At 38.2% G+C, this 20,803-nt stretch overlaps 1 protein-coding gene across 2 annotated transcripts; it reads right to left on the bottom strand.

The window, feature by feature from the left end:
* Positions 1-4,547: 4,547 nt before the first annotated feature.
* On the bottom strand, positions 4,548-20,138 carry CBX6 (chromobox 6). Of its 2 annotated transcripts, none has more exons than XM_088141029.1 (5): positions 19,658-20,138; positions 19,483-19,526; positions 19,181-19,246; positions 18,952-19,018; positions 4,548-16,411 (listed from the first exon to the last, which is right to left on the bottom strand). In XM_088141029.1, the coding sequence occupies exons 1-5, from the start codon at positions 19,724-19,726 to the stop codon at positions 15,500-15,502; spliced, it is 1,158 nt and encodes a 385-aa protein (XP_087997155.1). In that variant the 5' UTR covers positions 19,727-20,138; the 3' UTR covers positions 4,548-15,499. The 2 variants fall into 2 exon arrangements, with proteins under 2 accessions (XP_087997155.1, XP_007429698.1); XM_007429636.3 differs by having other exon boundaries at positions 4,548-16,465; positions 19,658-20,134.
* Positions 20,139-20,803: the final 665 nt, after the last annotated feature.

Genomic DNA, 20,803 nt, shown 5'->3' with positions numbered 1-20,803 from the left:
GACACAATAGGTTCCTTTGTTTAGAGCAGTGTTTTTCAACCTTGGCAACTTTAAGAGGTATGGACTTCAACTCCCAGAATTCCACAGCCAGCTACTGTGGCTGATCTAATAAATCCTAGTTTAATTTGGTGGGAACTCATCCATCAAGTTGCTCTTCCCTTCTGATTATAGGGAAAAAAACAAAAACAAAGGCAAAACCTTAAAGCAAATCATTCTGCAAGTCGGCTACTGTTCATTCCACAAAGGCAGCTGCAGCTTCTTATTTGACCAAAACCTTCCATCTACCAGGCCTCACCTACATTTGTATGGCCCAGTTTTCTCCTTCATCAGGTACAGCGTCATCCAGCTGCCTTCCGACAAAAAGAACCAGAATGTACATGTCTGTGCTGGCTTGGCTTCTCAATCTACCGTTATCACAGACTGGGCTTTATTCTATTGATTTTGATCTGCTGTAATACATTGTGCTCTGTATTTTAATTTTATAACTTGAAAGCCAGTATTAAGGAGCTGAACAGAAAAACTGAAATAGAGAGAACATGCCATAGCAGGCTGTTTAATTTCCCCATGGGTTGGAGAGATAGAGCTTCACAAAAGCCTTTGACTCCATAAAATCATAATTGTTTTTTATGTTCATCAATCTTCAGACTATTTTCTTGTAATGGGAGTACAAATCCATTTTAAATTATTTCCAAGGTGGAAGCACATGTTGGGTTCTGGCACTTTGGGGTTCTTAAGGTGAATTTTCTAGTCACTTTCTGATACTTTTCAGGATACAGGGAAAGGCATTATGATTCATACTGGAACAGATGGTATTCCTATTCAAACACATTTTCAGGCTATATTTAATTCACTGAGAACTGGCTGCTGCTAACCTATCCTCCCTGTGATATTCAATACATCCTGAATTACTCAAGCTGTACAAAGCCATTGGCATGACAATCAGCTTATGAGAAATAAACGTCATTTCCTATTACAGTAGGTGTACCAGATACTTATACTATGTGTCACCAGTTACCATCTAGTTATCCTCTGAAATGGATGGAAGCATTTATTCTGAGTATCACCCATAAGACATCTCTCAGGAACATAGATGTTCAGGGATACTAGCCATAGCTAAGCAACATCGTCTGGTATCAGTGGGAAAATACATGCTTAGCCTTATATTATTTATCTATATATTTTATTTCAAAGTCTTTGTAAGCTCCCCAAATCCATAGACTCTTGGACATATACAACAGAATAACTATAGAGAATTTAAAAAAAAACCCCACAGTGAATAAAAATACTCCAGATGGCCACCCAAACCCTTCAATTTGGGTTAAAAGCATGATAAAAAAATGTTGTAGCAGCTTTACAAAATGCCAGGAAGAGGACAGGGAAAGAACTGTTGGAACTGCTGCCATAATGCTAAAGATTCTCGAGATTGTTGTTTTTGCTTATTTACTGCATATGCTGAACTCTAACATTTCCCACTTCCATTTTTGTCCCAGTTACTTTAGAAAGGAAGTTGCAATAGCAAGTAGTTTTGGTGACATGTGCTGTGGAACAGCATCATTTAAAATGCACCAAACAAGAGAGGAAGGGATTTCTTTCAAGAAGATGTATGTAATTAATACTCGCTCAGTGTCCTGGGTTCTAGAAGAGTGAAGACTCAGGCAGGACCCAGGCTACCCTGTTGGGAAATGACTTTATTGCGAATGTGAGGTATATGAAACAATGTTTGCTTTCTATCAAATCTCTTACTTGCAATTATTCCTCATCCTCTGCTCTTATCTATCTTCACCATGATCATCTAATCTGTACCCTATTCCTATACAGTATTCTTACTTTATGCTGTCATTCTGTCTCTATCGCCTATCACTTATTTCTCATTCCCTTCTTTCTGTTTTTCAATTGATGATCCTACTGTTCCTGCTCTTATTCACTTATGTCTACATTTTCCTTAACCTTTATTTATCTGAATACTACCTATATAGTTGTATCTACCTCTGGACTATTCTCCCCTTTAACTTTCTTCAGCCCCCTGTACCTCTGCCAGCAGTTACATCCTGGTAGTAGTTGCTACTAAGACTTCAGGTTTTGGTAGCAGGACAGCACCTGAACCATGTGGAATTTGCTGTACCACCACCTAGAGTCCTGGGCGGTGCTCTCTTTTTGCTGGCTCTTTTCTGCAGGTTCTTCTTTGGCATCAGCTGCCTCAGACACCTTCCTGGTCCTTCTCCCTGGCCATGGATTGCCTGGTTTCTGGCCCTCCCAGCCTTCTCTGCCTGTTCTGTTCCATGCCTTGTCCATTGCCTCTCACTTCAGCAGCACCTCCTGCCAGACCTAGAAGAAAACTCCCCTCCTTCTGACTACCTACTGTGCTTTCTTTTATACAGCAGTTCTTCCTTTGGAAACCTACATGTCAGGTTTTAAACACAACTCCACCCCCAACTCCACCTCTCTTTCTGCAAGTGCCTAAGCTGGGTAGCTGACAGTCAGATCACTGCATGGGGGGAAAAAATTGACCTTGACAGCCACACATAACATTTTTCTGTTTCAGGACAGTTCATCTTTCCACAGAGTATGTGTAAGCTTCTGCTAATATTCAAATGATTTTACAGAAACTTCTGTTCCTCGCCTCATTTTGCTAATATGTTTTACCTTGTCTAGTTAGTCTATAAATTGGAGCAAATCAGACTTGATACCACTGGGTCTCAGCAATAATTTTGATTTGTATAAGAAATTGAGATATAATTTGAATTTTGACTTTTTTCCTTAACCAGGAATAAAGATTTCAAGGAAATCCTCTCAACTGGTAAATCTGAACTTACCTTTGATTTTTGCGTAAATGGAAGAAGGTATAGAGGGTTGATCCAAGCATTCTTTTCAGTATTGGGGCTAAGATAAATGTGCAGAATTTAACTGAGTGAATTTAGGATATTAACTTTCTCTGGCAAGGTTTTCATTGTATAAACAAGTTACCTGTTGGGGAAGGCAGATTTAATTTTCTCCATGTTCAGCTTTATTGCTTGGCTTCTGTTTTAGCTTCAATTACTGGTTTGAAGAATTTCAGAATTCAATCCCTCTGTATGGTCAATTTGAAAATTATTGACTCCATGAATATCTTGGCAAATACTGACTTCCTTGTTTGTCCTGCCATCTGTTTTAATGCCTGCACTTAATGTTGCAACATACATATGGAAAACACTGGGTTGCAGGTCATTTTACCCCTGGAAAGCTTACAGTATATACTTTAAAAATAGCTGGCAAATATGGGTTTTTTAAAAGGTAAATTTGATTTTCAGAACACTGTGAATTTATACCAATTAATTGTAATGTATGATTTACCTAAGAGTGCTTTTCATAACTTTACTCAGCTTAACCTTTATTAGGCCCATTTTAATCCTGATGCTGTTGCTACTTGTAAGTTCCATAGCTGCTATTGGCTTTGGAGAAATCATTTGAGTCTCCTAAAATGGTAATCCACTTTTACAAGAAACTGATGGAACTTTATGAAATTCACATTAACTATTTTTGTGAACACTGGAATTATGAAACTGAATGTTGCTTTTATGTACCACCGAAGAGTTGCCTTAATATTGGAAGGACAAATCTACACCTGATTTGAAGCAATAGATTGCTATATGTGATCTACATGTGACTGAATTCATCTTTTTCTGACAAAAGGAGAAGGAAAAGGATTTTTTAGCAGCAATTTGGTTTTTTCTTTTGTAGTTACTTTGTACATGAGATATGTTTCTATGTGTTTTTCCTTTTTTCAAATAAATTCCAATACTATACTATTTTCTAACTAAGTATATAGTTTTTCTTTTTAAAATTCTTATTAGTTTTGATGCAAAAACACCCCCAATGCAACATAGTATGGGAAGTAAAATGGAAATTCCCACTAAAAATGTATTCAGAGAAATTAACACTAATTTTTAAAAATGAAGTTGACTTGTCTTCTGGGGAAGGTGGGATAAATTATCATAATAAATAATTACCAGCTTGACAGAGACTTTAATTCAGATCCATTTAATAAAAACAGGAAATGGATTTCCATTTACAATTTAATAGGGCATTCAGGAGAATAAACCTTTGAAGGGAAACAAGCAGAACTTGAGAGGAACTTGCCCTTCTCTATAGACATCTGTATGCTTATGACATGTAATAATCGGTACAGGAAGGAAATCCTCAGTTCAAACATCACAGTTCTTCAATACTGTTAAATTTAGAATTTTAGAATCCATCCAAATCAAACTGATTAAAAAAGATAGTGGATAATTCTGAAAGTGTTCTGAAAACAAGAAGACTGTAAGCCAAATGAAAACCAATTATTGCTTCAAAAGATGAAGAGGTGGAAAAGAAAGAAAGAATTGCCACTAGTTTGAATGAGGTGGTTGTAGGCAAAATAACTGTATGCATATTGAAGTATAACACATAAAAGGTGTTGGCTGTGGCACAGACAGATTTTGCTACAATGATAATCAGTGAAATCAGTGAGATCAAATCTGTCATTAGTGTGGCAATCCAATATGGCTGAACATAAAATCGAGGCAGAAAGCTTGGAATGTAACAATTTATTGGGGTTCCTCTTAATTCCCCATTTCTGGCATTGATACAATACTCAAGAGCAACAGAAAGAACAAAATGTACAAGGATACAAGAATAATTAGCATAACTTCCCCCCACCACAAACTCGAAGCAACCCCCTTCTCTGATAAAAATGACAACGGGTGATTCAATCACCCACTGTATAATGTTTCCCAGCCATCCACTCTAGACAGTTTAGCCAGATGAACACTGGATTTTAAAAAGCAACCAAGCAAATGCAAACACTATATTTAAAAAATAATAAGACAAAATAATATTAGATAACATTTAATTTGTGTACAACTGTTTCATTAAATGCATTCTTCTCATAATACAAAATAGTTACCAGATATATAGCTCTTGTTTTTAAAGTCTATTTGTATGCCAAGAGGTAAGAACTTAATAAATTTAAACTTTAGCTCACTCTTCAACATAAGGCCTCAACTTTGAAAAAACTAAATGCCCAAGCTTATACAGATGCACGCAAATATCTAAACATTTGTAAGGCCCAAGTGAATACTCCAAACACATTACAAAACTCTTACGTGTTATCAAGGGCCACAAATTCATTAATTCTCTATGAGATTCCACCATACACCAGCATCAGTTTTGGCAAGATTGAGACCTGGCCTTGGTAAGCCTAACAATGTATGCAAAAAAGGAATAAGCACCAATTCTATACCTCCCTGTAATTGTTCATGTGAATATAAGAGATTTTTATTGAAGAGAACCAATAGGACAACCATATTGTGATATATATTTCAAGTGGTTTGGATATAAAATTCTAGAATTTAGGAGGAATAAAGCATCAGGAACTTCACTAGAGCTACTGTTAGCTATATTAATCTCCATGTGGTAGTACTATGAAGCAAATCTGATATACTCAGTTGTCCCCTTGAAAATATTTACATATCTTGCCATCATTTTATACCTGCATTTGTCTCTTCTCATTTTTTTGCATTTCAGGTCCTATAAACTCTTGGATTTAAAATTATTAGGGCTTGCAACATTTCAGATTCATTTTCTAAAAGGTATTTTGGAGAACATGAGAGTGAAAACGTAGCTTCTCTCTGCAATTCTTTAAAGCACCTGTTCACAATCGAGATGTGGTTGCTTTAAAGAACTGCAGACAGGTGCTACATTCCTGCCCTTACATGCTCCAAAGTGCCTTTTTGGAACTGATCCAAAATGATGCACAGCCCTAAAAGCTTATTTGTCACCAGATTATAAAGAGTATCTGCCTTATTGCTGATAAGGTCCTATAAACACCAGAAGACTATCTACCTCTACTAACTGCAGCCTGCCAAGGACAGATACATAACTGTAATATTTACCTGGCTTGTTAAAATAGTGCTAATGCAGCAGAACTGGGGAGTGCTTCCCTGACATTAACATATATGAAACATGGAGAATTTCCCTATTTGTTCAAGTGCCACAAAATATAACAAAACTGATTACTATATTTCCAAATGCTGCAAGATTCAAGAATCTCAACAGGCCCTCTCTTGTCTTCTCAATAATAAATATTCCCTTCTATGCTCTTTAATGATGTGAGTCAATTCCTAGAAGTCATTCTTGTAACTAGGAATGGTTAGTTCTCTGACAGATTCAATCAATCATTGGGGGGTGAAGGAGCACTCTCAGACAAATGGGAGTCCTTTAAAATGGCACAAAAAGGTTGCCAATATGATAATGCAGTGTTTAAATTATGTGCTTACAATATTTTTAAGTGCTATATAAACCAGGAACCAGGTTTTACATGTTGCAATAAAGATCTGAATGAATCCAATCAAAGGAAACATTTACAATAATCTCCAAAGCAGCTTCACCTCTAAATAATATTTTACTGTCCATTGCAAAGATAAAATTCCTTTTAAAAAATTGGTTTTCTCCTACTTCTCTGCCCTGCCTATTCATATAATACTAGATATGGTCTCTTTCTCCTAGAATACACTCTTTCAGGTAAGTAAGTAAAACTGCATTGCAGCTGTCTCCCACCTTCACAAGCAAAGAATGTGATGCCTGTTCAGATGTTCTCTGTAGCCCTTATCGGGCTAGCACTAGATAAGGGCCACTCTTTAGGAAATTATGAGATTTGGGATCCAGACATATCCTGGGCATGTTTCTTCCTTGTCAACATTTTAACTGTGATACATAGAAGAAAGAAATTCAAGTACAGAAAAAAGAAATTCTCATCCATCCTACTGAAGAATAAGGAATGCAACTAGGTAGACCCTAAGGAACTTAGGAAGCCAAAAGGATTTACCTGAGCATGTAGAATTTTTGTATTTAAATGAACAATTGCTGTCACAAAGAGCAGAGCAAATGGCTCTCCAAGTGTTGCTGAACTACAACTCTCTGCAGGACTGATAATGAAGATACTGTAAGTTACAACTGTGCAACCTCTGGAGGACTGAAGTTTTCTTAATGCCATAACTATTACATTTTCCTAATATAAAATAACTGTGAGATTACACTGGTTTTGTTCAGCTATTATTTTCTCTTAATGATTAAGTCTTAGGCATTTTCAAGGATATTATGTGCGCACATGTGTACATATGCATACATAGAATACTTATAGGTATGTATGCAACTAAAATTCCACAAAAAAGTAATCCAGAGTTTGCAGGATGTCTAAGTTATGCAAATTAAGAACAACTGCAATATTTATAATAAAACAGGGGCTTGAAACACTCAGTTTCAAGTTCACAAGAGTTTTTTCAAGTTTAGAGTGGACTGCCTGAACCATTCCAGAATTATTTTGAGCTCAAAACAACTGCTTCAAATTCAAAGAATAAATTTTGAGCATTAAAGAGCCCATACTGATTTCAAAATACCTCTGGAATGGTTAGAACAACTGTTTTATACTTAAAATATTTTGAATTTGAAACATTGTGCACCATCCTTAAAAATAATACAGGACACTGAAAATATGCTATCACTAGTAGGAATTCTGCTGATTTTGACTTTTTTCCATCAAGCTTTGCTTATAGTTAACAATCATTTAAAAAGGAAATATAAATAATCCAATTTTTAGATACTGTATCATGGCCAATTGTAAAATTCCAAGCATGGAGAAGGTTCTGATTCTATGTTAATGTCAAGTATAGATGCATAGATGCAAGATAACTTCATCCACCTTTCAGTTTTAGAAGCTCCTTTGATAAAGTATAGAGAAATAAAAAAAAATATTTATGAGAACTTGGTATTAACAAAGGGACATAAACATTATATTGGGAAAACACATAGCTTAACAACAACCTATTTTGCATGTAATGGGGGCTTGGGCTCAGTCCCAAGCATTCACCCATTGAAAAGGGCTAGGAAAGCTCTGAAAGATTGTGCCTATAAATATAGTCAGTACTCAGCCAGACTGACCAAAGAGCTAATACAATGTAAGGCAGCTCCATGTTTTTCAGGTCATTTAACCATTCAGAAGTAACATTGATAAATAATCTTTATGTCAATAAAAACAGATCATGCATAGGTCTGAGTAGCTGTTGTATCAAGCTGAAAAGAAAAAAAAAAAAAGCCATGTGGGAAAGGAGAACTTTCCAATCCCAATCTTCATTTGTAAGGATTCTCAATATCTGAGTTAACTGAAAGCTAATATTTAATTAGGGGAATATTAAAAGGAAGTATAAATATTCAGAGGTGTTTGTAAGCACTGAGAACAGCTTTCATTACAGCAAGCTCCTCCTCTTCCTTGTCAAACCAATTTTAGCTAGCGAAAAAGGAGATCTCAAAAAGAAAACTAAACAGCTTACAAATCACAGCATTCTTTCAGACCACAACTAGGTATTCCTAGTTCTCAATATTATGGTCATACTACTGGCCCAAGCTGTCTTTGTTAACACAAAGCACGGTGGAGGATTAAGTGGATTATTTATTTATATATACATAGTACATATACTTATATTGAAAAGATCCCAGCTTTGCACCATTAGCAGACAGTCAAAACAGCAGCAAAGCAAGCAACACTGGAGCATGAATGCACCAGGCAAAACAGTGCAAGGCCTTGAGGCAAGAAGCAAGAAGTGAGACTAGAGACATGATGGCTCTTGTAGTGGAACTCTGACCAGCTAGAAATACATTCCAAATCTGTTACATTACTTTACCCAAGACCCAACAGGAATCCTACAGCTGTTGGATTCCAACATTTTCCAATTTGCTTCACAAACTTAACAATTCCCCAACAGGGGCAATATGTGAATTTTCTTCACTATCTTGTTTTCCCCTCCATATCGATTACCCAAATCTAGGCTATATAGAAGATGGACAGCAAGGAACGTAGCAAAGGAATCAAATTTCTCAATAGAAAAAGAGAAACATGAATCCTTCTTACACTGAACAGTCAGCTCAGATAGTACTCCCCACTTTTTAAACAGAAATTAAAATATAGATAATATTATTCTGTATTTATTTCAGTCAAGTTATATGGCCACCCATCTCACAAGCAGCAACTCTGGGAGGCTAACAAAATTTTAAAAATCAATTAAAAAATAACCAATCACAATAATATACACAGAGTGGAAATCTTCAAATGGGCAGGACTGAGTTATTGAGCAACAAAGGAAATTATCCTCTTGAGAAGGCTCAACAGAACCTGAAAAGTAGCTTATTGTTGCTATACTTTTATTTTTCACTGCCCACTTCATGTATCAGGCCAACCAACAGCCTATTAAGGCTGTGCAGTGTTTTGGATTTATCTCTGGAAGGCATCTGGGAGCACTCAGGAGTATGAATCTGTAACGTCATACAGTGGCTGTGTCTTTTCCCAGGATCAAGAAATTGCCCTCAGCAGATGCCACATGATACTGGGAAAGAATACAGCTGCTTTAAGGAGATGCAGAAAGTTCTGTGTGCTGCATAGTTGTAGAAGCCATTGCATAATACAGTATACACCAGCATTCCCTTCCCTGGTGTCATGCTCTCCAAACATGTTGAATTACAAGCTTTCTCAGTGTTAAGAGTGTAGTTTTACATATCCAGAGAGTATAAGAAGTCTGATTAGCATGGAGTGAAATAGCAATCTAACTGAGCAAGGATATCATAGTTAAACTGGTAAAAAAATAGGTGAGAAAGCTTCTCATAGAGTGAACAGATGAAAAATATTTATCTGTAAAATACAGGCACTAATCTGGACACATTAGGGAACAGTATTTTGTTTCCTTGGGAATGCATCTAATATATATATTTTTCTTAAATAGATGCCAATGTTCCATTAACCCTTGTTGCAGGTTATGAGAAATGAACAATTAAGAGCCAAAACAAAAATGCAAATTTTCATGCAAGAAATAAACATGCAAATTATGAGAATAAACCCTATAGCACTACCCATAGAATAGTAGAACACAATCATGTTTCAATAAGAACAGCTATCCTTCCCCATTCTTTTCCAATGTATGCCCTACAATTTCCAGATCAATGCTCTGATCTGTATCTGTCATGTGATTAACATGGTATTCAACACACTTAATTACAAGAATTGTAATAGGAGATTGAATATAGGCATTACTGTAACACTGCCATGGGGTTGTGTGAATTCTTTCCTAGCACTTGCTCACACTCAGCTTCTACAATCAGTACCTCATAGGTGATTTTTATGGATAATATATACACAATTACCACCTTGGGTAATTGTGAATTAGATCATCTTGCCCTTTCATTATGTATCTTCCTCCAGACATTGAATAGATTATTTGATTTGCAAGGCTACACGTGCTTTTTTCATCTCTTTCCTTAGGATGAAAATAATCACTGTGGCCCAAGCCATTAGGGTTAGTTTAGTGCAGCTTTCCCCATGTTGTGGCTCTCCAAAATTCTTACCCACTGTAACTACTAACTGACTGGGAATTTTGGGAGTTGCAATCTTAACAGATTTGGACTGTGCCCATGTAGGGAAAGTTGGTTTAGTGTTTGCCTACTTCAAGAAGGCCCTGATCATATCTCTTAACTTAGGAAAGCTACTACACACTTGAAAAAATCTAGGTTATATGAATATGAAAGATGTAAAGTGAATTTGGTTAGAAAAAGAATTTCTGGTATACCAACCTCAATATCAATGAACTGACTTATCACTGAAAATTTTGCCAGCTTGTAAGGGTACGCTTCCTTCACAGCTATCAAACACACATACTTCTTGCTTGTCAGAGATCCTAGATCTTACTGAAAACCACAAAGCAGCAACATGTCCCATTCAATTCAGTAGGTCATCATGAAGTATAACTGATAACTTGCATGAACAAGTTAATAATAAAATGCCACATAGTCCTGCCTGACAAACAGAACAAGGCTGAACTCTGGCTTCGTAACTATGGAAGGAAGCATTCTCCCCACTCCATCAAGTTAAGAGTAACAGAGGGAAGAATTTTTTTTTCTAAGATAAGGGTTTGCTTCCTCAGGTTAGAAGCTGCTTCTCTTCTCACATTCTTTGCTCTTCCTTCCCAATTTAAATTATCTGAATGCCATCCTCTCTATCACTCACAATTCTAAAAAATACTCTTTTCTTTAAGGACCAGCTAATATCACTACATTTGTGCAATTACTGCATTTAATATTTTTAAATCTCTATCCTCCTCTGTCTGTAAAAATCTTGTCTCTTTTTAAAAAAACATTTCCTTTTTTCTTTTTTTCTTTTATTTGCAAAACTAGTCTTCTTTCTCACCCCCCACCCCATCAAACTCTCCTCTCTAATAACAAAAAGGGCCACAAGCATGGCACAGACACAAAGAAAACCCACACATGCAACTCACATGGCATCTTTGCACAGAGTGTATGTATAGAAGGTCTTTTATCCTCTGTCATATGAGGAGAAATTAATTAAGATTCAAGGTAACAAACAAAGCTCAAATCATTAAAACACAACAATAGCTCTACATTACCCTCTAGTGGTTTGACTGCATCATGGAACAAGGTTTCCTTTAACAGAAAAGATCAACACAATTTGCTTTTAGAGAGCATGTGCCAAATTAAAAAGGGAATAACAATCTAAGGCAAGAACAATCTTGCATTCCAGTATTACACGCAACTGGTCTCCCCCTGCCCTCAAGGGAGAGGATTCTTTCTGATGTGAAGAAATGTTCAAGCCCCTGGGAGCGAGCAAGCAACTAGGTTGGTACAATGCTGACAGTACAGAACCCCCAAGGCTAGTTAGAAGCTGCCAGGAGGCTAGTTACAGTCTGAACAGCAGATATGTTTTTGCATCCAATTGGCTCAAATACCTTACAATTCTGTGGACTAGTTACTCTAGTTCACAACCTTAGCCCAGTGCATCTTAAAATAGTTTGCTGGTTGTAATGAGATAGAAGAGATAATAGCAATGCAACCAACAATTAGCACAGCACCAGATTCTGTTCTACCAGACTGGCTCAATAGCAACCCGCCAAAAATTTTTTACTCAAATGCCACTTCTTTAGGTATTTTCAGGTAAGTCTCAAGTAATCAGCACAAGCTAGGCAAAGCCAGCCACATCTACCAATCGCAAATGTTGCTACCTCCAAATGGATTTGAAGACCAATAATCAGAGTGATGGAGTGCACAACTTCCACTAACTCAAGAGCTATCATGTGACACACAGCAATCCAGAAATGGGAGGGGCCAGGTCCCTTTTGGGAGGAGGGGTTCAGGAATAAAGTAGGTGCTGTATTAGTATGTTGAGTTTTAAAGCAATCATTTTGTCCCTTAAAACACTTAAAATGAAGAAAAAGGCCCAGAAAAAGAGATGTTGACAGTCACATGCAGCTTTTGGAACACAATTTTTACACCCCTAATTTACTGCTTCCATTTTTTAAACACTTGCTACAGTGGCAATTATAGCAATGGAGGAATTGCTACTCAAGCAGCAGGTGCTTGTGATAAGTTATAGAGGTCTCAGCCTTTGACTCAGCAAATGGAACCTCTCTCTTGAATGCTTTACACGTTATGAGGAAAGAAATTCTTATTATTTGTTTCGCATGTATCACACTAAAGAACAAAGGTGTGCTGAGGAAACTTTATGTCTTAAGACACAGTAAACACATACATGTTAGTTTTAAGTAGATATACCTCCTGAGCAAGTGTTTAGCGCATAAAAAGTATGCCCAATATCTTCATGTTAAAATGGTCATAAAAGAGAAAAGAGAGATTATTTCATCTCCTCCTTTCCCTTTTTCCATGCACCACACTCCACTGTTTCTAGTACTTGGTCTCTTTTTGGATGGAATAAAATCAAATAAAACTTGTGCTCTGTTTGATGCACTTGGAGGAGCTTTACATTAAAATCAGCAATTTCTAAAGGGCTACATTTTCATAATACCTCTAAGAAAGGTAAAAACTTTATTCTACGGAAACTTACAGAAACTAAAGTGACAAGAGACTCCAGGGAACAAGAGGAAATCAACCAAGAGAACATATGCTAAAATACGTGAAGAGTTTCCTACTGAAATTCCTTTTTACAATCATGATCTAATTTGTTTCAAACAGTGGACAAAACAAAATACCACAAAAATATACCAAACAATTGTAGAACATGATTGACTAGTATTCATTCACCTTTATAATATATCCTTTTGAAGTTTCATAAAATAATTCTATTTTTTCTCTTAAAGTCTTTTCTTTAATACAAGTCTCCCTGCTCTCTCCCTATTATATATCTCTATCCTCAACCCAACCCAGCCCACCCACCTTTGAATCCATTAAAATAAACTCTGATAATGCCTCTTATTCTTCTGAGGCAATGCAATGATATAGCCTGTCTTACTGATTTCACAAAAAATTACAAACAGCTAATTCCAAAGCATGCATCTGTGGAATTACAGAAAGCCTTGGAGTTATACATCAGTGGGAGGAGCATGGAGGTAATAACCCTGCGCATATTGTAAATTTCACTCATTAAAAAAAAAAAAAGACACAAAAGAGAATGCATGACTGGATAATAGCAAATCTTGAATATCTCTTCGATACTGACTGCACTCAAACTGTAACTAACAACACAATGCTTAACATCATAAATTTTGCTTTTGGTAGGCATCTATGTACAGACACTGATATTTAGGATTCTAATACACATCAGCTCTCAGTCCTGTCTCTGACAAAGTCCTGACTTCTTCTTAAGCAGGAATATAAACAAGTGGAATTCTGCAAAGTCCATGAAGAAAAGAGAGGAATGTTAAAAAGAAAACACAGCGGAAGGAAAGATGTGAAGAAATCCTTTCTAATGGAGACACTAAGATTAAAACACTGCTTTTTAAAACCTTAGCAATCAAGGAGTAAATGCCACAGTATTTGCAGCACCAGGCTTCACATACATTGCTAATAAACTCTAAAAAACAAAACAAAATGAAACAAAATACAAACTAAGCAGAATCTTAAAAGGTAATTTTTCAGACTGGAATATAGAAAAGAGAGATGCCATTAAGAACCATTAAGTTATTTCAGTGACAGCATAGCATGCAGTTGAGCCCTTAAGAATTACCTCAAACACATCCTTCCCACCATAGTGTAACAATGTATAAATAGTATGCCAGACAACACTACATACATATCCACGTGTGCTATTAGTAACAAATCAGAGGCTTAGTACAGGGGAGGAGAAGTTTGTAACAAAGCTGGAACATATGACAAAAGAACTGTGAAGTAAAAATTTGAAAAAAATGATTTACTACTGCAGTGAATTTTAGACATCAATATATGGAGTCATAGTTATTAACATTGATAGGTGGTGGAGGTGGAGGCAATATAGCAAAAGCAACCACATTATTTGCTTTCAAGACAGAGTACTTAGGTTTCAGTTAGAATGAATTAATGAAAGGAAGGTATTGCAGGCAGGTGGATGGGAGGGAGAGGCAAGCATACACTAAGCATACGTACTGTCTCCCAACAAACAAACAAACATACCAAGATCCAAAAGACACATAATAAATGTTTGCAATAGGTTCTTAGCACCTTTGGTTGGCAACTATACAGGCAACTTGAAATCTTGAGAACTGCAGATATGAATGTTCTTCCATCTCTTTGAAGGAGAGAAGTAGAAAGAAGAAAAACCACAAGCAAACACCTTTTTCCTACCCTACTAAGATATAACTAAATCTACCAATGTAAATAAGAATAGTGGGCCTCATCTCACTGCACTTTTCTGAGAGAGAATTAGGCCCCATTGCATCTCATATGTAAAGAAGCAAAACAGATGATGCAAGGTAAGATTAATAGCTTCATAAGGCTGAAGCAGCTCTAGCTTAACAACAGTAAAAAAAAAATACAACATGAACTGCAGTCAGGACTAACAGAGATATGGTTCAAAGCTGATGAAAGGGGGAAAGTGGGCCTAAGCTGTTTAAAAGTGCTACAGAATTACCATACTTGCACCTCTAATATGTGCACAATGGAACAGTATTCAGAAGTGCACTGCAGGATTAGGGCACACCCAATCCCTATGAAGTTTTGTAGCAGTTCCCCCTAACTATAGTGACATTTTTCTAGGATATTGTCAATCCAAATGATCTTAGTCAAATCAGAGATATACAAGAAAGGTGACAGGAATAAAGTGGCAATTCATGAAATATGCACTCTCTACCTTTGAGTTTGGCCAAAGGCTTAATTTCTTTTTTCTCTGAACATGAGGGGAAAATACACTCTTCACTTAATATGCCCACCATTCTCCCAAGTTATTTATCAGGCTCCACTCAGTAAGATGTAATCTTTGAAGATCTCCACATACACACAAAAGGAAAATTTATTTCCCAGCATGACTCCTAGCAGTGTGACATTGGAGAATTTCAAACACATCTATTTCCATTCCTCTATCAACTTAATTTCCAAGCAAAAAGAGAAAGATGAGAAGGAGAAAAGAGAAGAAAGCAAGCATTCATACCATGCATGGTCCTGCAGTACAGCCTCCCTGTCCCATCCCCCTTCCCCAATTTTTGTGAAAGAGGAACGCACCCCTTCATTTACTGCCTCCTCCTCCACCACCTCCAGCTGCTGCCACTTTTTCAAAATCTTCAGCATTGCAGAATTCCTTGATTGTGACCGTTAATAGATTGCTGGTGACATCAGTAACCACCACATTAGAACATGGAGACATTTCAGGTCGCCAATCACCAGCCTCCTGCTCTGGGTCAGAAGACAATGGAGATGATGGGATCTGACCTACTCCACTCCCTCTGGAAGGAGACTGCTTACTGGTCACTGCTGATTCAGGTGGAATTGACAGATCGAGGACCTCAGATTCGCGCCAGTCAGGAATGGCAGGATTTAGAATCTCAGGAAGCAGCTTTGGTGGGGAATCATCTGGATCAGATGAGGAGTGTGGAGCTGGTGAGGGGCAGTCAGAGGAGCTGGAACTGCGGGCATCATAGGCAGAAGAGCCCATGAGTCCACATGAAGCACCTTGAGAACCTCCTGCCTCTGTCTTCCCCTCTAATGATGGGGCTGGGACAGATGGCTTGTTATACAGAGGGAAGCTTCCAAATTTCATGTGGCGGATCTGATTACGAAGCATGCTCTCACTAAACTTCTTGCTCTTACCAATTACACGATTTCGGGAAGGGATCTTAGGACGTGCCAAGCTTCCTCCCCCACTTGCTGCTTTGCTACTTTTATCAATGACTTTCAGATTGAGAATAATACGACTACGCTTGGGCTCACGAGGCTTCACTTTGCGGTTGATGATACGTACAGTCTCTGAGAAAGGAGAGACAGGAGGGCGTATGCCAGTGCTCCCACCCACTCCACTGTTCTGTGGATCTGGGCGGGGCAATGGACGCCGGGACATACGGTGGCATCTTCGGATGTCCTTCTTGAGCCGGTGCACTGCAGCACTGGAGTGCAGTTTTGGTGAGGATGTGCTAGAACCGGGCTTGACAGAAAAATGTACATCCCCAATGTGTAGGGCCTCTGCTTGGGCCCGAGCCTGCAGTGGGTGGGATAAAATGAGAAACATGAAGTTAGACTGGAATACAATATATTCTATGTACTGAAGTCTAGGCTCCTTAGAGTTGGAAACACAATTTTAAACACAAAGCCTAAAGAGATGAAGTGAGGAATGAGTTCTGGATTTCAGATATAGCTTATTTGTAAACCCCAAATTAACAGGGCAGTTTTGCCTAAGCTTAGTCTAACCTAAACATGATATGTCTACAAGCAGGGAAATCCCAACAGGACTGTATGAAATATATTTCCTTTTTCACTCTATGGGTTTAAATTATAATTTAGTATACTAGGATAGTTAAGGAACACAAAGAGTCATGGTTCTATGTTTACTAAACACTGACACTAGATAGTTAATTTTGATGCATACATTTGAGCCCTGTAATGTAGTGTAAATTAGTCTGCCCAAATTTAAACGATACAAAGAAAAGGCTTACAAAATTAACAGTTCAAAGGACAAGGATTTTCTCTGAATATATTGCTAGCTAAAATTATATCTTGACATCACTACAGTTTTCATGCAGACCATTCAAAGAAATTAGTGATCTTGACTACTCACTAGAGAAGAGAGACAGGATATAAATAAATAAATACTACTAATGTACCAATACCCATTGAAAACATTATCAGATCTGGATAAAGACACTATTAAACAAGAAGCAGGATTTAAAGTAAAAATATTTAACCATTAAAATGTAATTTATTTACTTCATACAAAATTATTAGGAATATAGGCAGTTTGCTACAAATATAAGATCTGGAAACTTTTTTGATTTCAATAAAAACATATTTAGACTCTTTGATGCATGGATGACTAGCAAGCAGCCCATACACAGATTAAATACAACCTTCTATTATGATGCCTAATCACTTGCAAATGAATTGACACCTGCAAAACTGAACAATGTAACAACTTTTCCAGGATTTGCAAAGATGCCATTTCTGGTTCTAAAACATTGTATCACACTGAGCAGCAATCATTCATCTTTTAGACTGACCTTCTCTACTTAATACTATACATACTAGAAAGGCCACAGATTATTAGCATATACAATTAAGATTGTAAAAGCAACCAGTTAATGTTCAAGTTAAATCAATTACCACATCTGTTAAGTACTTATGAAACAAAACCCAGACTAAGCATCATTGCAAATCCTGGAAAAAATTCATTACATTCTTCACTGAGAAAAGGATTTCAATTTTCCCTCCAAATTATTAGACTCTGGCATCACAATATTAGCTATTCAGGTAAATCAGGATTTTTCTAGTCCTGAGGAAATACAAATATATACTTTTGATACTTAAAATTTGTCTGGCCTATGACAGATCTCTTTCTGAACTAAAAAAATACCAACTTTGCAAACCTCCCGTATTTTCCAAGATTTATTTTATCCAAGTTTCCCAAATTCACATAAGCCTTTTTATAATAAAACAGAGCTGAAAGTATGTAACAAAAGAGTTGCCCTGCTTCTCAAGTAGCGTTCAATCCCTTAAAAATACTGAAAGGGAATTAAAACACAGATACACATAAATTTTTGCCACTTCCTTTGAAAAAATCTCAGAAAATAGACGGCTTTTGAAGTTTTTGGATACTACTAACTGTAGTAGCTCTAAATAGACTGTCTGGTCCAGGTTACAATAAAAAACTCCAGAATAAATACAATTTGCAGAGTTGCTATGTATACCCAGACTATTTCACTTCATTAAATTTTTGTCTTAAGAAATTAAATCTCTTAACCTTTCATACAATCCTGTGAAAAAGAGTAATAAAACATTTGCTTGTTTTTTATTTAAAAAATGGTTCACACAACTTTTCTTTCAATGTAACAGGAACAGAACAGTGTGACAACTTGTGAATGTTCGAACAGATAGTAAAGACTCTAACTTATGCTGGTTTAACAAACCATTGGTTATTTATTTAAATGATTTATAAAGCTGTTCATCTCACAGTAGTGACTCTACCGGCATATTATGTCCATGTAGTTTTCTTGGTAACAACACAGAAATTATTTACCACTGCCTCTTTCTGGGATTTTTAAAAATCTGGGATTTTCTGGTGGTCTCCTTTTCAATGATAATTAGGGTTGACTTCTTCGCTTTTTTGAAATCAAACAGTAACTATCACATGCAAAATAAAGTCATTTTTTAAAAAAAAACTGAGAAATTAAAAGGATAGTTTATAGCCATTGGTTAACAGCTGAAGTGTATGATTTAATGAAAAAAAGTTCTGTTTTGTCATCACACTGACCACATCATTCAACAAGTATATAGTTCTTCAGATTTATCAGTTAAGAGACTGCCTTCAACCACAATGAAGAAGACCGAAAAGAAATCAGGAGCACCAGACAAAAGTACATGACATTTCATTTCTATCTATTCCTTTCCAATCTCACTTTTTAACATTTAGGTATTAGATAACAGAACTCCGAAGAACCTTAATCACAATCAAGTTATTAAAACAGAAGTTACCTTTAGCAGAAAAGTTTTAGGCTTAGGTCCTCTCTTCTTAGGTCCATAAAGCTCACGCTCACGTTCCCTTAGTGAGACGGGGAAAAGAAATTAAACACTTTTTTAAAAAAAGGCCCAAACATGAAAAAATAGAAAGAGAATGTCCTTCTCAAATAAATATTTTAACTTCCTGACTACAGGAAATAAAGCCACAGCAATTCCTCCTCTGGTTTTCAAGAATCGAACTCACTTTTGCTCAAAGGCTGCAATCAAGCGAGAATCCAGGATATTCTCCTCGGGTTCCCAAGTGCTGTACCTGCAGAGATTCAGTTGGACAGAAGGGGTGCAAATAAGGAGAGCGTGAGCGCCGTATTCATGTGCACCGAGGAGTTTGCAGGGGGGGAGGGGAGCGGGAGAGGGGGAGAAAGCCACCCACCCACTGGCCCCGTGGGTCTGGGCTCCGGGAGAGGAGGGAGGCACGCCGCCAGCCCGGCCAGGCCCCAGGAGGCGGGAACGGGGCTTCGCGCAGAGAGGCTGGAAGGCAGAACTCACTTGATGGCCCAGCCTTTCCATTTCACCAGGTATTCGATGCGTCCCTGCAAAAGACGTGGGCGGAAAGGAGGGAGGGCGGGAGAGCGGAAAAGGGGAAGGGAGAAGAAAGGGGAGCGGGTTAGAGAGGTGGCAACGGCAGCGGCCCCAAGCCGAGCCCCGCCGGCCCTTAACTCACCTTTCGGATCCGCCGCTTGATGATGGATTCGGCCGCAAAGACTCGCTCGCCCACTGCAGACAGCTCCATCTTTGCTCAGCCTCAGCAACAGCAGCACCCACAGCCCATAATAATCCCGCCCGCTCCCTCGCCTTCCCTTTCTCCCTCTCAGGGCTGGCTGAGAGACTGACTGAGGCGGGTTGGCGGCGGCGGCGGCGTTCCCGCGACAGCGGCTGGAGGGATTGAATCGCGCACACGCACGAAGGGCGGGAGCGCGCCGGCGCACGCGTGCATGCCGTTTCGATCTCGTGCGCGCCCGTCGAACGCGCGCGAGCAGCGACGCGGCGGGAGGAAAGGGTACGTGACGCGAGCCAAAATCTCCCCCCACCCCTCCGTTTCACGTTCGCTGCCTCTTGAGAGTTCGTGCTTCCTTCGCCCCCACCCACCCCGCGCTGGCGGAGAAAAGGGGAAAGCCGACAGGGCGCAAGCGCAGGCTCTTAAAGGGTCCGCGCTTTTAACTTCCGAGCACAAAAAAGGTGGTGGACGTGCGAAGAGCGAGAATGGGAAAGTACAACGTGGACTCGCTCGCAGGGGTAGTGCCCCCTTCCCTCTCGCCCTCCCCCCCCGTAGGTTTCCTGCTAGTCTTTCCATTTTCTCAGCTGGTGCCTGTCATTATTCATAGCTGTCATTTCCTGCTCCCTCCTCCTCCGTGCAGTAGTGATCTTTTTCCTGTAGCAAAACGTATTCTAGCGTTTAAAAAATAACTTTTGACATTATTAATATAAAATGCAAATAGGGATTAACTGTTAAGTATTAACTACCAGACCTCTGCTGGAACTTATTCCACCCAGTTTAGTCAAGATTCAAGCCATGTTTTCGATTCTCGGGTTGTCTTGCCGTTCAGACTCCCTACCGTTACATGAGGAGGTTGTAGCCTGAAACGTCTACAAAATCGAAAAAGGTGGCTTCAGCAAAATGTATAATGAGTCTCAAGGATTTAATTTGTCATGCCGTCTGCCGTTTTTATTTGATCTAGAAATTCATGTAACTTCTTGTACGCCGCCCAGTGTTTGTGAGATGCGCGGCTATATAAATTTGATAAATAAACTTAACATTGAACAAGCATATCCGTAAAAGCTGAAGAGCCTTGCTCGTATCACGTTGCTA

Source organism: Python bivittatus, unplaced genomic scaffold (assembly GCF_059951505.1).
Source record: "Python bivittatus isolate LINGU-HERP-01145 unplaced genomic scaffold, Pbiv_v1 ctg000330_np1212, whole genome shotgun sequence".
In the NCBI taxonomy this organism is placed as follows: Eukaryota; Metazoa; Chordata; class Lepidosauria; order Squamata; family Pythonidae; genus Python; species Python bivittatus.
This window is presented reverse-complemented; position numbering and strand designations above follow the sequence as displayed.